Source organism: Oratosquilla oratoria, chromosome 23, assembly GCF_046742065.1.
Source record: "Oratosquilla oratoria isolate Oo_2021 chromosome 23, ASM4674206v1, whole genome shotgun sequence".
NCBI lineage: Eukaryota > Metazoa > Arthropoda > Malacostraca > Stomatopoda > Squillidae > Oratosquilla > Oratosquilla oratoria.
Window position 1 is genome coordinate 22,730,271 of NC_134799.1, and position 18,797 is coordinate 22,749,067.

Consider the following 18,797-nt stretch of genomic DNA (forward strand, 5'->3'; position numbering starts at 1 on the left):
GGAAGGCACTCTGGGAGGTATTGCATGTATATATGGGAAAGGAGGAAAGGTGATAAGAGCATTCAAGAGTTTTTATGAGATTAGTGAAGCCTGTGTTAGAATTAGAAATGGAGAGAGTGAGTGGTTTGAGGTGAAGGTGGGGTTTCATCAGTGATGTGTCATGTCACCATGGCTTTTCAATTTATACATTGATGAGGTGGTGTGAGAGGTAATGATAATGGGTTGGGGATTGGAGTTAGTTAAAGAAAATGGAGAAAAGTGTGAGATAAGCCAGTTGTTGTTTGCTGATGACACTGTGCTTGTAGCAGGATCAGAGGAGGGATTAAGGAAGTGACAGAGTTTGGGAATGTGTGTGAAAGAAGAAAGTTAAAAATAAATGTGGGTAAAATTAAGGTGATGAGATGTACAAGGGGAGAGGGTGACAGCAAATTGGACGTGAGTATTAAGGGAGAGAGAATGGAGGAAGTGGATAGCTTTGAATACTTTGGGGTGAATGTAGTGGGAAAGGGAGGAGTGGAGTTAGAATGTAGATTGAGAGAAGCAATAAATGCCTTGGAAGATTAAAAAATGTAATGAGAAATAGACGTTTGGGAATGGATGCTAAGAGGAGACTATATTACTTAGTTGTATACAGGAAGGGGAGCTATGCTCGTAGTGACCCGTCTTTGTATCTCGCTACATCCAGTTTGTTCTTGAATTCTTCTATGATATTTGCACACTCTTGTTTCATTCAGTTTGTTCCAGACATCTGTGTGGATCTGTACTGGATGTTCATAGTGTTGCTGCATACTCCAATCTTTTTCATGTGTGTGACTTTTTTTTTCATTACCTCATCCAAGTAATTAAAAGTCACCTTTATTGATCTTAGTAAATTGTAGGTTTTTCTTACTTATTTTGTTTATCTGCTTGTCTGGGGACATGTCCTCAGTGATAATTACTCAAGGTCCTTTTCAGAACTAACTTTCTTTGTTTCCTTTGCACTGATTTTATATTGTCCTGTTGTTTTTTTACTTTTTCCAAATTCCATTATACTACATTTTGTAATGTTGCAGTTCACTTCCCATTTTTTACTCCATTCACAGACCTGTCCAGGTCTCTCTGTAGTGATTCACAATCTTTTTCTGTACTTTAGTAATTTTGTGTCATCTGGAAAGAAAATCATGTTACATTCAACACCTTCATCCATGTCATTTACATAAATAGCAAACATTATCATAGCCAATACTGAACCCACTGGGACTCCACTTTTAATTTTTTTTTTTTCCCCAGGTAGAGATTTTATCTCTGAGCACCACTCATTTTTCACCCATGCAAGAAATCTTCCAATCATTTCAATAATTTTCCATGCACACCTTTTGTTTTGAGCTGTCGTAATAGTTTTTTGTGTGGTACTTTATCAAACGATTTTGGTAAGTCCAGGAAAGCACAGTCTACCCATCCGTCCCTTTCTTGCATTATATCTATTAATCTTGAATAAAAATATCAAATTTGTGGCACATGATCTTCCCTGTCTAAAATCAAATTGTTTCGTATTTAATATACTGTTCTCCTCCTCCAGCTACTTTTGATGACTTTTTCACACATTTTAACTATTTGTTACAAAATAGGATGAGGGACTCATATGAGAGATACAAAGAAAAGAAAAGAGAAATAAAGCACAAGGTAAAGGAGGTAAAGAGGAGAGCAGATGTGAAATAGGGTAAGAGTATGACAGAAAATTTTGAAAGTAATAAAATGATGTTTTGGAAAGAAATTAAAAGAGGAAGAGGAGGCGAATCAAGTAGAGAAGAAAAAGGTAAAAGGTGCAGATGGAGAGATGTTAATGGAAAAGAAGGTAGTAAGGGGAAGATGGGCAGAGTATTTTAGGGAGTTGCTAAATGTGAATGAGAATAGGGAGGGAAAGATAGTTGCAGTGGGAAGTGCTAAGAAAATGATCATGATGAGTGAGGATATTGGAGGAGAAATAAGGATGAAGTGAAGGCAGTTAAGATGATGAGAGCAGGTGAGGCACCTGGTCTGGATGGATGCCATGCAGAATGTCTAAAAAAAAAAGGAGGTACAGTGATGATGAACTGGCTGGTGAGGTTATTCAATGTTTGCTGGAGAGAGGGTAGAGTGCTGGAGGACTGGAGGAGTGCCTGTATAGTTCCACTTTAGAAAGGAAAAGGGGACAAGTGTGAGTGTAGTAGTTTCAGAGGGCTTAGCTTGTTAAGTGTAGTTGGGAAGGCTTATGAGAGGTTCTTGATTGAGAGAATTAGGAGAGGAACAGGGAGTAATTGGTGAGGAACAGTGGATTTATGACAGGTAGAGGTTGCATAGATCAGATTTTTGTGGTAAGACAGATATGTGAGAAAGCTATAGGAAAAGGTAAGGATGTTTTTTGGCTTTTATGGATCTGGAAAAGGCTTATGACAGGGTAGACAGGAAGGCAATGTGGGAGGTTTTGCAGATATACGGGATAGGAGGAAAGGTTCTAGGAGCTGTCTTTTTGGTCATTGTTCTTCTCTTTTTTCATTAGCTTCATTTTTTAGTGTCTTTTCTCTCTCTTTTTCCTCATCACTATTTTCCTTTTTTTTCCCATATAATTTTGTAGTTTTCACTTTTTGCCAACTTTGCTGATATTGTTAATACTTCTGCCATCATTTATGACTTTGGTGATTGTGCCGACAGCACTGTATAGTGCAGAAACATGGAACATTGGAGAGGAAGAGTATAAATGTGTGAGATGAAATGCCTGAGAAGTATAGTATGGGTTACTAGGTTGGATAGAGTGAGAAACGAGGAGAACAGTGATGGAAAGTGAGTTGGAAGATAGAGTTGATGAAAGAGTATTGGGATGGTTTGGACACATTGAAAGAATGAGTAAAGAAAGATTAGTGAAAGAGATGTGGAAGGAGTGAACATGAGGGGGTGACCAAGGATGAGATGGATGGATGGGGTAAAAGGAGCATTGGGAAAGAAGGGAATGTCTGTTGAAGAAGGAAAGGAGAAGACAGAAGATAAGGGTGAGTGGAGAATGGTTATGTATGGATGATGCTATGATTCATGGAAAGGAGTGGGTGGGTGATGTCGGGTGGTGAGGGAGTACGTGTGAATGATATTTTGATGCAACCAGAAGGATTTTCTGTCTTCTCTCTTTCTGCACGAAGGAACAGAGGGGAAGGGGTCACTGAAGCAGCCTTGCTGTAGATGTGCTGTGTCTTGCTGCATTGCTTTTGACCCAGGGTAGTGGGCAAGATGCAGGGATGACCTGTCATTCAGGAGCCAAGAAAAGTGGGAGGGAGGGATGGTGAATTGGAATGGAGTATTTGGGATGAAATGAGTGGGAGTGCATTTTTGTGTTTGAATTCGGTTACCTCCCATGAAAGAGGGAAAAAGCCCTTGGAATGTGTATGTGTATGCATGTATTTTAGTTGGTGTGAATGGTAGCTGGCTGATCCCAGGTCATTTCCCAACATTAAGTCATAACTTTTGTTGTTATTTTTGCAGGTTTTGACCAAGATATTGCAAGTTGGGACAGAGTTTGACACCTTAGCAGAAACGGTTTTAGCAGACCGGTATGAACAACTGGTGCAGTTGGTGACCATGATTGGGGATAAGGGGGAACTACCAATTGCCATGGCTCTCTCTTCAGTGGTGGTCACCCCTCAGATGGTTAGTGATGAGTTATACTTAAAATAATTTTGAGTTTGATAAATATTTGAATCTAATGTTGGTAAATCATACTATAGTCTAATGGATATAGTGTTTATAACTCCATATGAGTAACTTCTTAAAAAAAAATGTAATGATTACAGTAAATATGACAAATTCATTCTATGAAGTAATGTATTTCAATGCAATTTTACAGGATGAGTTGGCAAGAGTGTTTGTGACACTCTTTGATGCTAAACACCTATTGTCTCCATTGCTTTGGAATATGTTTTACAAGGAAGTTGAAGTTTCAGACTGCATGCAGACTTTGTTTCGGGGAAATTCTCTTGGCAGCAAAATTATGGCCTTCTGTTTTAAGGTTTGCATTGCAATATTAGATTTTTTGTGCTGTTATAGTAGTGCTATTTTTTTTTTTATATTATAGCTTCCTCATACTATTTAATGGACCAAGTCTCTCTCTCTGTATATATATACATGTGTGTGTGTATTTACCTAATTGTATTTTGTGGGAAGAGCTATGCTCATAGTGACCTGCTATTGTATCATTCTGCATCTGGGGTATTGGCTGCATGTTATTGTGGCAAAGTAGCATGCAGTTGATACTTTAGGGTCTATATGGGGCACCCCAATGGACCTGAGCCACACATCATTTTGTCTGTGATAGAGGAAAACTCTGTTCATAGAGAAATGATGACACTTTTATACTACGACTATCCCTCTGTTATGCTTTCCCCCAACCCCTTGTTACTGTCCTGTACCATATCTCTGAATATTCATTTCCTTTTTTCGCCGACCCTGTGGTGGGGGAAAAGAATGCTACCACCAAGTCTTTCCACTTAAGTCATAAAAGGCGACAAAAAACGGGGATGGGATCAGGAGTCCTACTACCTGTAGCTGCAAAAGGGGACATTCCTAAAAAAGAAGTAAAGGCATAAGAGGGTCTGGGAGTTTTCCAATTAGTACCTTAAGGTTTGGGTCTTTTAATGTACATGGATGTGGTACAGATGAGGGTAAAAGGGAAGAGATAGGCAGTATGTTTGTGGGAAGAAAGATGGATGTGCTGGCTTTGAGTGAAACAAAAATGAAAAGAAAGGGCAACTGTGAGTTTGGGAGTGTAGCTGGGAGATACTCAGGAGTAAATAGGGGATGAGGGAGAGAAGGGGTGGCTATACTAGTAAGTGAAGAGATAAGTAAGCGGGTTGTGGAGTGGAAGGAGGTGTCATCAAAGTTGATGTGGATGAAGGTGAAGCTTGGAAGGGAGATGTGGGTTTTTGTAAGTGCATGTGGACCTGGTAGTGAGAAGAGCATAGAGGAAAGGGAGGCTTTTTGGGTAGATATAAATGAGTGCATAGAGGGATTAGGGAGAAGTGTCAATGTAGTTGTATTGGGAGACCTTAATGCTAGGGTAGGAAATGAACCAATAGATGGAGTGATTGGGAAGTATGAAGTTCGAGGTAAAAATCGTAGTGGAGAATTGATGGTGGAGATGTGTCTTGAAAGAGAGTTCATGATAGCAAATACAGTGTTTAGGAAGAAAGTCAAGCATAAGTACACATGGGATAGGGTGGTGGATGGAAGGTTTGCAGATAGAGCGTTAATGGATTAGTGGTTACCAGGAGTATGGTAGGAAGAGTTAAGGATGTACATGTTCTAATGGGGGAGAGTGGGGGAATATCAGATCATTTTCTGGTGGAAGGTAAATTGAGAGTGGAGAATAGGTGGAGAAAGAGGAAAAGGGCAGAAGGTAGTGAGGTACTTAAGAGTGAACTGCTTAAATGAGAAAAAAAAGGAGAATGAGTGGGAGGGAGTAAATGATAGAGTAGAACTAGGAGTGGAGGAGGAATGAGGATGGTTCAAGAAGGGAGTCTTAAGGTGTACAAAGATGGTGTGTGGAACAAGGAGGGCGGGAGGAAATAGAAAGAAGGGTAGTGAGTGGTGGGATGAGGAAGCAAAGAAAGGTGTAGAAGAGAAGAAGCAGGCATTCATAGATTGGCTACAAATTAGGATGAAGGAATCATATGAGAGGTACAAAGTAAAGAGAAGGGAAGTTAAGCATAAGATAAAGGAAACAAAGGGGGAGCAGATGCAAAATGGGGTAAGAGTATGACAGAAAATTTTGAAAGTAATAAGAATATGTTTTGGAAGGATATTAAAAGAGAAAGAGGAGGCGAATCAAATAGAGAAGAAAAGGTAAAAGGTGCAGATGGAGAGATGATAATGGAAGATAATGCAGTAAGGGGAAGATGGGCAGAGTATTGGAGGGAGTTGCTAAATGTGAAGGAGGATAGGGAGGGAAAGGTAGTTGCAGTGGGAAGCACTAAGAAAATGAGTGATGAGTGAGGAAAATGGAGAAGAAATAGGGAAGGATGAAGTGAAAGCAGCTGTTAAGATGATAAGAGCAGGTAAGGCACCTGGTCTGGATGGATGCCATGCAGAGTGTCTGAAGAAAGGAGGTACAGTTATGGTGGACTGGCTGGTGAGGTTATTTAATGTTTGTTTAAGAGAGGGTAGAGTGCTGGAGGAATGCCTGTATAGTTCCGCTTTACAAGGGAAAGGGGGACAAGTGTGAGTGTAGTAGTTTCAGAGGGATCAGCTTGTTGAGTGTAGTTGGGAAGGCTTATGGGAGGGTCTTGATTGAGAGGATTAGGAGAGGAACAGAAAAAGTAATTGGTGAGGAACAGTGTGGTTTTAGGACAGGTAGGGGTTGCATAGATCAGATTTTTGTGGTAAGACAGATATGTGAAAAAGCTATAGGAAAAGGTAAGGATGTTTTTTGGGCTTTTATGGATCTGGAAAAGGCTTAGACAGGAAGGCACTGTGGGAGGTACTGCAGATATATGGGATAGGAGTAAAGCTGTTAAGAGCAGTCGAATTTTTACGAGAGTAATAGAGCTTGTGTTAGGATTAGAAATGGAGAGAGTGGTTTGAGGTAAAGGTGGGACTTTGTCAGGGATGTGTTATGTTGCCCTGGCTGTTCAATCTTTACATGGATGGGGTGGTACGAGAGATGAATGCAAGGGTAGTGGGTCAGGGGTTGGAGATGATTAAAGAAAATGGAGAAAAGTGGGAAGTGAGCCAGTTGTTGTATGCTGACGACACTGCGCCTGTAGCAGGATCAGAGGAGGTATTGAGGGAAGCTAGTGACAGAGTTTGAGAAGGTGTGTGAAAGAAGGAAGCTGAAGATAAACGTGGGAAAAGTAAGGTGATGAGATGTACAAAGGGAGAGTGACAGCAGGCTGGAAGTGAGCATTAAGGGTGAAAGACTGAAGGAAGTGGATAGTTTTAGATACTTGGGTGCGAATGTGGCAGGAAAGGAAGGAGTGGGGGTGGAGGTAGAATGTAGATTGAGAGAAGCGAGTAAATGCCTTGGTGGATTGAAAAGTGTAATGAAAAATAGACATCTGAGATTGGATGCTAAGAGGAGGTTATATGAAGGAGTGATTATACGAACAGCACTGTATAGGGCAGAAACATGGAACATGAGAGAGGAAGAGAAAAGGAGTTTGAATGTGTTTGAGATGAAATGTCTGAGAAGTATGATAGGGATTACTAGGCTGAATAGAGTGAGAAATGAGGAGGTGAGGAGGAGAACAGGGGTGGAAAGGGAACTGGGAGATAGGGCTGATGAAAGAGTATTGGGATGGTTTGGACACATGGAAAGAGTGAGTGAAGAAAGATTAGTAAAAGAAGTGTGGAAGGCAGAGGTGGAAGGAGTGAATATGAGGGGGCGTCTTAGGACGAGATGGATGGATGGGGTAAAAGGGGCATTACAAAAGAGAGGAATGTCTGTTGAGGAAGGCCGGGAGAGGACAGAAGATAGGGGTGAATGGAGAGGGGTTGTGTATAGATGATGCTGTGATGCATGAGGGGGAGTGGATGGGGGATGGGGGGTGAGGAAGTATGTATGAGAAAAAAAAAATTTGACATAGCCCGAAGGGATTTCTCCCCGTCTTCTCTTCTGCATGAGGGGATGGAGAGGGGGGGTCGCCGAATTTATGAAGCGGCCTTGCTGTGGATGTGCTGTGTCTTGCGACACTGCTTCTGACCCAGGGCAGTGGAGAGGATGCAGGGATGACCTGTCATCCAGGAGGTGCCAAGATAAGAGGGAGGGAGGAAGGTGGAGGGGAGTGGAATATATAGGAAATGGAATGGGTGGGAGTGGTTTTTATGCCTTTTTTGTTTTTGGCTAAAAAAAAAAAAACCCTGTAGGCGGAAGAAGCCTTTGGTATATTTATGTATGTATAATTTTAGCACTCTCTGTTTCCTCATTCAGTTTTTTCCAGATATCTATCACTCTGATTGGGAAGCAATTATTTTTTAGATCCCTGTAACTGTCTCAAGTTTCTTCCACTATAATTTGAGTTCTTATTTTGATTTTAATTGGCCTGTAGTTTTTTCTTTTGAGTATGTACCCATTGTATGCACATCATCTATTTCCTTTTTCAAATTCTGTCCCTGCTCTGAACCACTTTCAGTATCTCTTTTGCAATTTCTTTCTGTTTTTCTCTTTGGTATTTGTGCACATTGTATTTTTCATTGATACTGTAAACCACAATGCATTTATTTTTGTCCTGTGTCTCTCACCCAGTTTTCCTTTTCTTTGAATACCTTGATCAATGTTTCCTTTGTATTCTCTTCCACCTGTATTATTTCTTTGAATGAGATTTTTTGATTTTCATGTTCTTGTTTCCACTTATTTTTTATTTCGTTCAGATCAGTCTCTTTGATTAATTCTACCATCTTTTTAGTTACTGCTTGTAATTGTTCTTTTACCTCTTTCTTCAATTCTTCATTATTATTTCTAACCTCATTTTCCTTTCATTTTCTCTTTTAATCGCACCCAGTTCACTTTTTAGATCATTTGTCTTAGTATCACCTTGTTTGTTGTGCATAAGTTTGATACCTCTAATTGTAAAGCCTTATGGTCTAATTTTAAAATCAATCAATTCTTCTGTCAAGAGCTTTTACAAGAGTAATAGAGCCTGTGTCAGAATTGGAAATGGAGAGAGCGAGTGGTTTGAAGTAAAGATGGGACTGCATCAGGGATGTGTCATGTTGCCAGAGCTGTTCAGTGTGTACATGGATGGGATGGTGTGAGAGGTAAAGGTAAGGATAATGGGCAGGGGACTGGAAATGGTTAGAGAAAATAGAGAAAAGTGGGAGGTGAGTCAGTTGTTGTTTGCTGACAACCCTACACTTGTGGAAGGGTCAGAGGGGTGTTTAAGGAAGTTAGTGACAGAGTTTGGGAAGGTATGCTTTAGGAGAAAGTTGAAGGTATCACTGACTTATACTTGAACAATATGGTGGAGGTAAAGAATGATCCTTCATCCATAAGGGGTTAAGATTGGAGGGGCATTTAGTAGCTTTAACCACTTCAATATTAGTCAAGTACTTTTGTGCAGCTGCCTGATGTACAGTGATTCAGTGATGCATCACAATACACCCATTATAAATTTACAGCTGTAATACTCATTCTCTTTCACCCTGAATGTTAAATAAGCGTAGAAAATGCGATACACCCTTGTGCTTCATGATGCAGACGTTGGAGTCATCATGTGCTAAGCATTAAATATGTATGAAGTAGGTGTATGGTTTGACTTGGCCACTCCCCCTTATGCAGTTAGTATACCATATGGGGCTGCAGACAGGGATTGAGTATAGCATGAGTAAGTAACCCCTGTGATTGTTACATTCCACTGCCACAGTATAACATACTGATCATGTGATCATACCACCAATTACAGACAGATCATATAATTAATGGTCTGGGATTTTGTATAGCTTTTTGGTAAGGATAATTTAGGACCAGTCAATCTGTTGCCCTTGGTCTCTCTTGCAGAAGACCTGTGGTCTTTAGGTAATTGGGGACAGCCTCCAGGCAGGACCATAACTCAGAGAAGATAGATTTTGTTGTTTAGGGGTTGTTAACATGGGACATTGTAATATGAGGTGTTCTATGACTTCTGTATGGTGGATGCATGTGGAGCTGTTTGAATCTGGTATGGTTTTAATGCTGAATGGTGTCCTTAGTGTAGGTGAGCCAGTGTAGTTCTTGTGAAGTGTGGGAGGGTTTTATTCTGTGGAGCTCATTTCAGGGGAGCTGTTGGAGAGAGAGAATTTAGAAAGAACTAATATAAAAATTATATATTGACTTTGTAAAATGATGGATGGCTCAAGGATGCCTAAATTTTCTTTTTATCTTGTACAGATTTATGGAGCCTCGTATTTACACAACCTACTAGAGCCGTTGATAAGACCGCTAACAGAAGCCAAAGGTGTGTCATATGAGGTGGACCCTGCTCGTTTGGACCCTTCAGAGGATGTGGAAGACAATAGACGTAACCTACTTGCCCTCACACAAAAAGTCTTTACAGCCATTGTCTCTTCTGCAGATAAGTAAGCTACTAATATATCAAGGTATATTCATTAGTAGTAATAGCAGAAGAAGTATGAATGTAGTAGTTATACAGGGATCAGTGTCTGTATTGCTGGCCTATACCATGTTAAGTTAAAAAAAAAAAAATAACTATATCCTTTTATATTTTATCTACAAGTATATATACCAAGGGCTTTTCCCCCTTATAAGGGAGGTAGCCATGTGAAAAGCCAAGTACCTACTCCCATCCATTCCACTGCAGTCCACCACCCTATCTTCCCTTTTTTCTTGGTTCCTCATGGATGACGGGTCATCCCTGTATCCTGTATCCCACTCACTGCCCTGAGTCGGAAGCAGTGCAGCAAGATACAACACATCCACAGAAAAGGCTGTTTCACTTAATTGGCAAACCCTGATCTCTGTCTCCTCATGCAGAAAAAAGAGAAGACAGGGAATCCTTTCGGGCTGCATCAAAATATCATTCATACATAACCATTCTCTACACCCTATCCTCCACCCTTCCATGCATCATAGTATCATCTATACACAGCCATTCTCCACTCAGCACCATCTCCTGCCTTCTACCTACCTTGCTCAATGCCCCTTTCACCCCATCCATCCATCTTATCCACTGTCGTCCACTGAAGTTCACTCCCTCCACCTCTGCCTTCACTCCTCTTTTACAAATTTTTCTTCACTTGTTCTTTTCATGTGTTCAAACCATCCCAATACTCTTTCATCAGCCCTATTTTCCATCTTCTTTTTCTACTTCTGCTCTCCTCCTCACCTCTTCGTTTCTCACTCTATCCAGCCTTGTAACCCCTACCATACTTCTCCGACATTTCATCTCAAACACATTTAAACTTTTCCTCTTTGCCTCTCTTATATTCCAGGCCTCTGCCCTATAAAGTACCTTTAGCACAGTCACCCCTTTATATAATCTCCTCTTTGCATCCATTCCCAAATGCCTATTTCTCTTGACACTTTTTAATCCCTCCACTCCTCCCAGATATGTAAATGATAAATTAAAAGATAAATACGAAACTCTAAAACTGCGTGGAGATATAGAATATTTAGACAACACAGAAATGGCAGAAGTTATGATCAGACATTTCTGAAGCGGCCTTGCTGTGGATGTGCTGTGTCTTGTGACACTGCTTCTGACCCAGGGCAGTGGACAGGATACAGGGATGATCTGTCATCCAGGAGGTGCCAAGATAAGAGGGAGGGAAGAGGGTGGAGGGGAGTGGAATATATAGGAAATGGAATGGGTGGTTTCTATCCCTTTTTCTTTTTGGCTACCCCCCATGTAGGAGGAAAAAGCCTTTGGTATATGCATGTACCTAGTTGTATTACATGGGATGGGAGCTATGCTCGTTGTGACCCGTTTTCATATCTCTCCAAGTCCAGTTTATTCTTGAAATCGTGTATAGTTCTGGCATTCATTGTTTCACTGTTCAATTTTTTCCAGACATCAATCACTCTGTGTGGGAAACTATTCTTTTTCAGGTCTCTTCTGTAACTGTCTTTCTTTAGTTTCTTTTTGCATCCTCTTGTTTCTCTCCTGTCCTATTTTAACCACTTCCATACGGTGACGCCTACATAGGCGTCATGAGGAGCAAGTGGGTACGCGATGATGCCGACGTCGGCGTCTTGATTATATTTATTGTAGTCGTACCTGCGTGACCCTCATTCTCTCTAAACTGGCTTCATCATATTTTCTATGGTTATCAAAATTCACGGGTGAAAGAGAACGAGTGATTGAGCAGTGACTTTATTTTTTATAATGCGATTATTATGACGCAACATCGCACGTCGGGCAGCTAATGCTGCCAGACGTGCGATGTGCCCCGGAGTGAAGAGGTTGATAGGTCATCTCTATGAAGAACTTCCATCCCTTTCATAATTCTGAAAATGGTCAACAAGTTACCTCTTTCCCTTCTCTGCTCTAATGTTGACAGCTGTAATTTCTCCAATCTTTGTTCATATGTCAAACTTGATAGTGTGGGTGCCATTTTTGTTGCTGCTCTTTGGATTCTTTCTAATTTTCTTGTGTTTTTCTTTGTGCTAGGTGCCCACATTGATATAGCATATTCTAATTTCGGTCTTATCAATGCAAAAATTATTTTCTTAACCATCTCCTCATCCATGTAGTCGAAGGCCACTTTCATTGGTCTTAACCCCTTCCATACGGTGCCGCACACGTAGGCGTCATGGACTTAGATCTCGGTGGCAGCAGCCAATGCCAGCCGTACGACGTGTCGTAATAATACTCGCATCATAAAATATAGTCACCGCTTATATCGATCGTTCTCTCTTCACCCGTGAATTTTGATAACCATAGAAAATGCGATTACAAAAGAATTAGAAAGAATGTCATTATGGAGGGGCGACTACAATAAATATAATCAAGACGCCGATATGGCAGCCTCGCGAATACACTCGCTCCTCATGACGCCTACGTGTGCGGCACCGTATGGAAGGGGTTAATAAGTTGTAGGTCTCTCCAAATAACTTATTTACATGTTTGTCAGGTGCCAAGTCAGGGCGGTGGGCAGGGTGCAGGGATGACCCGTCATCCAGGAGGTGCTCAGATGAGAGGGAGGGTGGGAGGGGTGTGGAGTATATTTAGGGATGAAATGGGTGGGAGTGTTTTTATGCCTTTCCCTTTTTGGCTACCTCCCTTGGAAGGGGGAAAAAGCCTTGGTATATGTATGTATGTAAGACACTTTAGATGATTACTCCTAGGTCCCTGGCTACAAGGAGAAGGATGAGGTGTCTGAGAAGTATGATTGGGGTTTCTAGGCTAGATAGAGTGAGAAATGAGGAGGTGAGGAGGAGAACAGGGGTGGAAAGGGAGTTGGGAGATAGGGTTGATGAAAGAGTATTAGGATGGTTTGGACACATGGAAAGAATGAGTGAAGAAAGACTAGTAAAAGAGATATGGAAGGCAGATGTGGAGGGAGTGAACATGAGGGGATGTCCTAGGATGAGGTGGATGGATGGGGTGAAGGGGGCTTTGGGGAAGAGGGGAATGTCTATTGAGAAAGGACAGGAGAGGACAGAAGACAGGGGTGAATGGAGAATGGTTGTATATGGATGATGTTGTGATGCATGAGGTGGAATGGGCAGGGGGATGGGGGGTGAGGTAGTATGTGTGAGCAAATTTTGACGCAACCCGAAGGGATTTCTCCCCGTCTTCTCCTTTATGAATGGGGGGAAGGAGAGGGTGGGTCGCCGATTTAATGAAGCGGCCTTGCTGTGGATGTGCTGTGTCTTGCGACACTGCTTCTGACCCAGGGCAGTGGACAAGATGCAGGGATGACCCGTCATCCAGGAGGTGCTAAGATACGAGGGAGGGTGGAGGGGTGTGGAGTGTATTCAGGGATGGAATGGGTGGGAATGATTTTATGCCTTTTCCTTTTTGGCTACCTCCCTTGTAAGGGGGAAAAAGCCTTGGTATATTATGTATGTATTTATTTTATCCATTTATCTACTTCTTTATTTGTTTGTCTATTTTTTCCTCATCCAACCTAGTTATGGACCAAAAAGTCTCTTGTCGGCATGCTTTTCCTTTATAATCCTTTAAAAGTTCTTGGGGCCCAGTCTGGAGACTCAGTATTGGCTTTCAGGGTTTCAGCTTCAGAAAAAGATGATGGGGTTGACCGGTTTTCAAAGTGGGTGGCAAGGAGATGATTATCTCCATTGGTCGTCCTACAAGACCACCGGAAGCAGGTACCTGCCATTGAACTGGATCATGATAGTGATTGTAAGGTGTATTTGTGTGAGAATGGTGCACCTCCACATGTATGTTTGCAATCCTGTTGGTATTTGTAGTATGTTGAGGGTGTGAGTTGTATTTACCTAGTTGTATTATACAGGAAGGGAGCTATGCTTGTTGTGACCCGTCCTTGTATCCTTTAGCATCAAGTTTTTTCTTAAAATCTTGAAAAGTGTTTGCACACACTGATTCTTTATTTAAGTTATTCCAGATATCCAGTACTCTGTGTGGGATTTTTTTTTTTTTTTTTTTTTGTTTTTTTTTTTTTTTTTTTTTTTTTTTTCTCTCCCAGATCTCTTCTATACTTACCCTTTTTGAGTTTCTTTTCATGACCTTTAGTAAATCATTCCTATCAAGGATTTCCATTCATTTCATGATTCTATAGATAGTAGATCGCCTCTTTCTCTTCTGTGCTCCAGTGTTGGCAGTTCCAATTTGGATAATCTTTGTATGTTAATTTGGAAAGATCTGGTGTCAACTTTGTCATTGCTCTCTGTATTCTCTCTAATTTCTTTATATTCTTTTTAGTACTGGGTGTCCATAATGTCGCTGCATATTCCAGTTTTGGTCTAATTAATGTAACTAATATTTTTTGGGTACCTCCTCTGTAAGGGGGGAAAAAGCCTTTGGTATATATACATACATATACCAAGGCTTTTTCCCACTTACAAGGGAGGTAGCCAAAAAGAAAAAGGCATAAAATCATTCCCACCCATTCCATCCCTAAATACACTCCACTCCACCCTCCCTCCCTCTCATCTTAGCACCTCCTGGATGATGGGTCACCCTGTCCACTGCCCTGGGTCAGAGGCAGTGTCACAAGGCCGCTTCATTAAATCAGCGACCCCCCCCCCCTCTCCGTCCCCTCACGCAGAAAAGGAGAAGACGGGGGAGAAATCCCTTTGGGCTGCGTCAAATTTTGCTCACACATACTACCTCACCCCCCAACCCCCCACCCATTCCACCTCATGCATCACAGCGTCATCCATATACAACCATTCTCCATTCACCCCTGTCTTCTGTCCTCTCCTGTCCTTCCTCAACATACGTTCCCCTCTTCCCCAAAGCCCCCTTCTCCCTATCCATCCATCCATCTCATCCTAGGACGTCCCCTCATGTTCACTCCCTCCACATCTGACTTCCATACCTCTTTTACTAGTCTTTCTTCATTCATTCTTTCCATGTGTCCAAACCATCCTAATGCTCTTTCATCAACCGTATCTCCCAACTCCCTTTCCACCCCTGTTCTCCTCCTCACCTCCTCATGTCTCACTCTATCTAGCCTAGTAACCCCTATCATACTTCTCAGACACCTCATCTCCAACACATTCAAACTTTTTCTCTCTCTCTTATGTTCCATGTTTCTGCCCCATACAGTGCTGTTGGCACAATCACTCCTTTATACGGTCTCCTCTTAGCATCCATTCCCAAATGTCTATTCCTTATAACACTTTTTAACCCACCAAGGCATTTACTTGCTTCTCTCAATCTACATTCTACCTCCACCTTCACTCCACCTTTTCCTGCCACATTTACACCCAAGTATCTAAAACTATCCACTTCCTCCAGTCGCTCTCCCTTAATGCTCACTTCCAGTCTGCTGCCACTTTCACCCCTTGTACATCTAATCACCTTACTTTTACTCACATTTATTTTCAGCTTCTTTCACACACTCTCCTGAACTCTGTCACCAACTTCCTCAATCCCTCCTCCGATCCTGCCACAAGCGCAATGTCGTCAGCAAACAACAGCCGGCTCACCTCCCACTTTTCTCCATTTTCTTTAATCATCTCCAATCCCTGACCCACTTTAATAGGTTGAAGGTTTCTCTAATAATTTTATTTATATGTTTATCTGGTGTCATGGCTTTGCTGATTATTACTCCAGGGTCTCTTTCCGTGTTCACTTTTTTTTTTTTATTTCTTCTTCACCAATTTTATAATTTTTTGAAATTCTGTTTTTGCTTTTTTCAAACTCCATTATACTACATTTCTTGATATTGAAGTTCACTTCCCACTTTTGAGTCCATTTCCAGATTTTGTCCAGGTCTGATTGTAATGAATCACAGTCCTCTGTTCTTTCTATAGTATTTTTGCGTCATCTGGGAAGAAATTCATATAACATTCAACTCCTTCATCCATGTCATTTATATATATGTCAAACATGATTGGAGCCAGCAGCAACCCCTGTGGGACACCACTTATCATTTCTTCCCACTTCGAGTATTTGTAATTACTACCCTCATTTTTCTCCCAATCAGGAAGTCCTCCATCCATTCTAATAATTTACTTCTGATGCCACCTATTGATTCTATTTTTCTTATTAATTTCTTGTGTGGTACCTTATCAAATGCTTTTTGTAGGTCTATTATCCCTGTTAAATCTCAAGATAACATTTCTATCAAACCTTTGGTATGTCTTTGGGGTCTTGTTGAGGCACGTTTTTTTGGGGTATGACTCCAAGTGGAGATTCAATTGTACTTACGTCTAGACATCTTTTTGTTGGTTCTTTTTCCGTAAATCCTTTCTTTTTTTCTTCCATTATTGTCACAGATCATGAAAAAAATAAATAAAGATACAAAGACGGTTACATTGTCAGTCACTCAAACTATGTAACTCCCTTCTCAATTTGTGTAAACAACTAGGTGGAGGTTGGTTGGTTCCAAAATTGTTCGTCGGCGAATCACCAGATAGCGGTCCGGAGCATATTCTCAACATGTCCTGCTTCGATTGCTGCACATGTTAGGGTGTTTTTGTCTAAGGGCTTAAAACTTAATGTATATCAAAAGGCACATGTACAACTTACTTTCATCTCAATGTAATTATTTCCATTAGTGTACTAAGTTTAGTCAGTGATTTAGGTATGAAATTGTAAGGGACAGTAGGTACCTCTATTATCTTGTATAACAGACATCCTTCTTATAAACACCTTTCTGCTTCCCAGAAGAGTAATTATAGTGTGTAAGGTGGTTCATTGTTATCCAAAGTGAAGTAGAATCTAATTGAAGTACTTTTCTTTGCAGATTTCCTCCTCAGCTCCGCAGCATGTGTCACTGCCTGTATCAGGTCTTAAGTAAACGCTTTCCACAGTTCCCCCAAAATAATATTGGCGCAGTGGGAACTGTCATCTTTCTCAGGTTTATCAATCCTGCTATAGGTCAGTATGAGAATTAAAACCAAAGTGGGCAGATATAAGGCTTGACACATATGACCTTCCAGATCTAAAGTCAAACAGCTTGTCTGTTAAAATAATCATCTCTTCCAGATATTTGATCCATTGTGTGTGTGAGTGTGTTGAGAGAGATATACTACACTAAATGTGGGGAATATTCACCACACTAGATATAGTGAATATGCACCACACTAATTGTACTAAATGTTTTAGTGATGGAGAGAAGGGAAGAGATACCTTAAGAACAGTATGAAGAAAGGTGTTTTCAGTGGAAGACGTAAGATACATTTCTTGAAATCTCTGAAGTAACTTGTTTGCCCCAAAAATCCAAACACATAGGGCAAAGGGAATGGCTTCAGCCACAGCTATGTACCTCCTGGTGTAGGCTCCTCACCTCCTATGAAAGGAATGTGTGAAATGATAATTGTTTGAACTGTTAATAGATGGTAGGGTCTTTTAATGATAATAAGAGTAGTTATTCTTGGAGGTTACAAAAATTTGTGTAGCGAGTGAGTACAAGGGATATACCAAAAGAAAATGTGGGTGTATGGGGTAAATAAAACTGTAAGAGCATAGGTCAGGATGCCAAACAAGGGGAAATCTGTGTGAGTGACAGAGGTGGAGCAGAATGGATAGGCTAGGGCATCTTGTCTCATGAAAAGAGTACACTGAGGATGAAGTGGCAGTAATGCTGTGAGAGTGATGATGTGCAATCATTGTATGAATTAAGTGGGAAAGAATTTATTGATATGTAGTAGAAGTGAAAGGGATTAGGATTTTCCTTTTCCTTGCTTCCTTGCCTAATTTCCATAGTGGGTAATGGCTAATTGGGTTGGGGGGAAGTAGAGTTCTGGACTTGATAGTATTTGCATGGATAGTAAAACATGGTTCAGGTTTCTTGAGTTCATATGATCATTCAGGATGTTATGACTATTAAGATGTTTGTTATTAAATTTGTGCTCTTTAGTTTAAATATTTGTATTGTTACAGTTTCACCATGTGAGACGGCAGGCATCTTAGAGAAGCAACCTACTCAGCAGATCAAGCGTGGCCTCATGTTGATGTCCAAGATCTTGCAGAATATTGCCAACCACGTGGAATTCAGTAAGGAGCAGCATATGCTTCCCTTCAATGACTTTCTACGGCAACATTTTGAGGCTGCACGCAGACTCTTCATCCAAATTGCGTCCGATTGTGAAAGTGTGGAACAGACAAGTCACAGTATATCATTTATCAGTGATGCTAATGTTCATGCATTGCATCGACTACTCTGGAATCATCAAGAGAAAATTGGTATGTTACACATATATTTGTCAATAAACACCGTAGCACCTATTGGTCACTGTTGATATGATATTGTGAAGAAGGAATTTCATATGCAGCGATACATATAAAGGGAACAGGACAGTCACACTTTACACATGCATCCAACCCTGGAACAAAGAAGAGAAAGAGGAGATCTACTAACCATCTACAGAATTATGAAAGGGAGTCATTGTTAGAGATGATGTACTAAAGTGGGATAAAAGAAACACAAGAGAACATACATACATATACCAAAGGCTTTTTCCCCCTTACACGGGGGGGTAGCCAAAAAGAAAAAGGCATAGAAACCACTCCCACCCATTCCATTCCACACATATTCCACTCCCCTCCTCCCTCACTCTTATCTTGGCACCTCCCGGATGATGGGCCCTCCCTGCATTCTTTCCACTGCCCTGGGTCAGAAGCAGTATTGCAAGACACAGCACATCCACAGCAAGGCCACTTCATAAATTCAGTGAACCCCCCCCCCTCTCCGTCTCCTCATACTTC

The 18,797-nt window shown here is 41.1% G+C and overlaps 1 protein-coding gene across 1 annotated transcript in view; it reads left to right on the forward strand.

Moving 5' to 3' along the window:
- Window positions 1-18,797, forward strand: part of LOC143038025 (neurofibromin-like) — a 421,021-nt gene that overhangs the window by 197,241 nt on the left and 204,983 nt on the right. Inside the window, exons 24-28 of the mRNA XM_076206875.1 lie at window positions 3,490-3,654; window positions 3,851-4,012; window positions 9,863-10,050; window positions 16,834-16,967; window positions 17,973-18,275. Coding sequence (XP_076062990.1) covers window positions 3,490-3,654; window positions 3,851-4,012; window positions 9,863-10,050; window positions 16,834-16,967; window positions 17,973-18,275 — 952 coding nt within the window. The remainder of the gene's footprint in view (window positions 1-3,489; window positions 3,655-3,850; window positions 4,013-9,862; window positions 10,051-16,833; window positions 16,968-17,972; window positions 18,276-18,797) is intronic.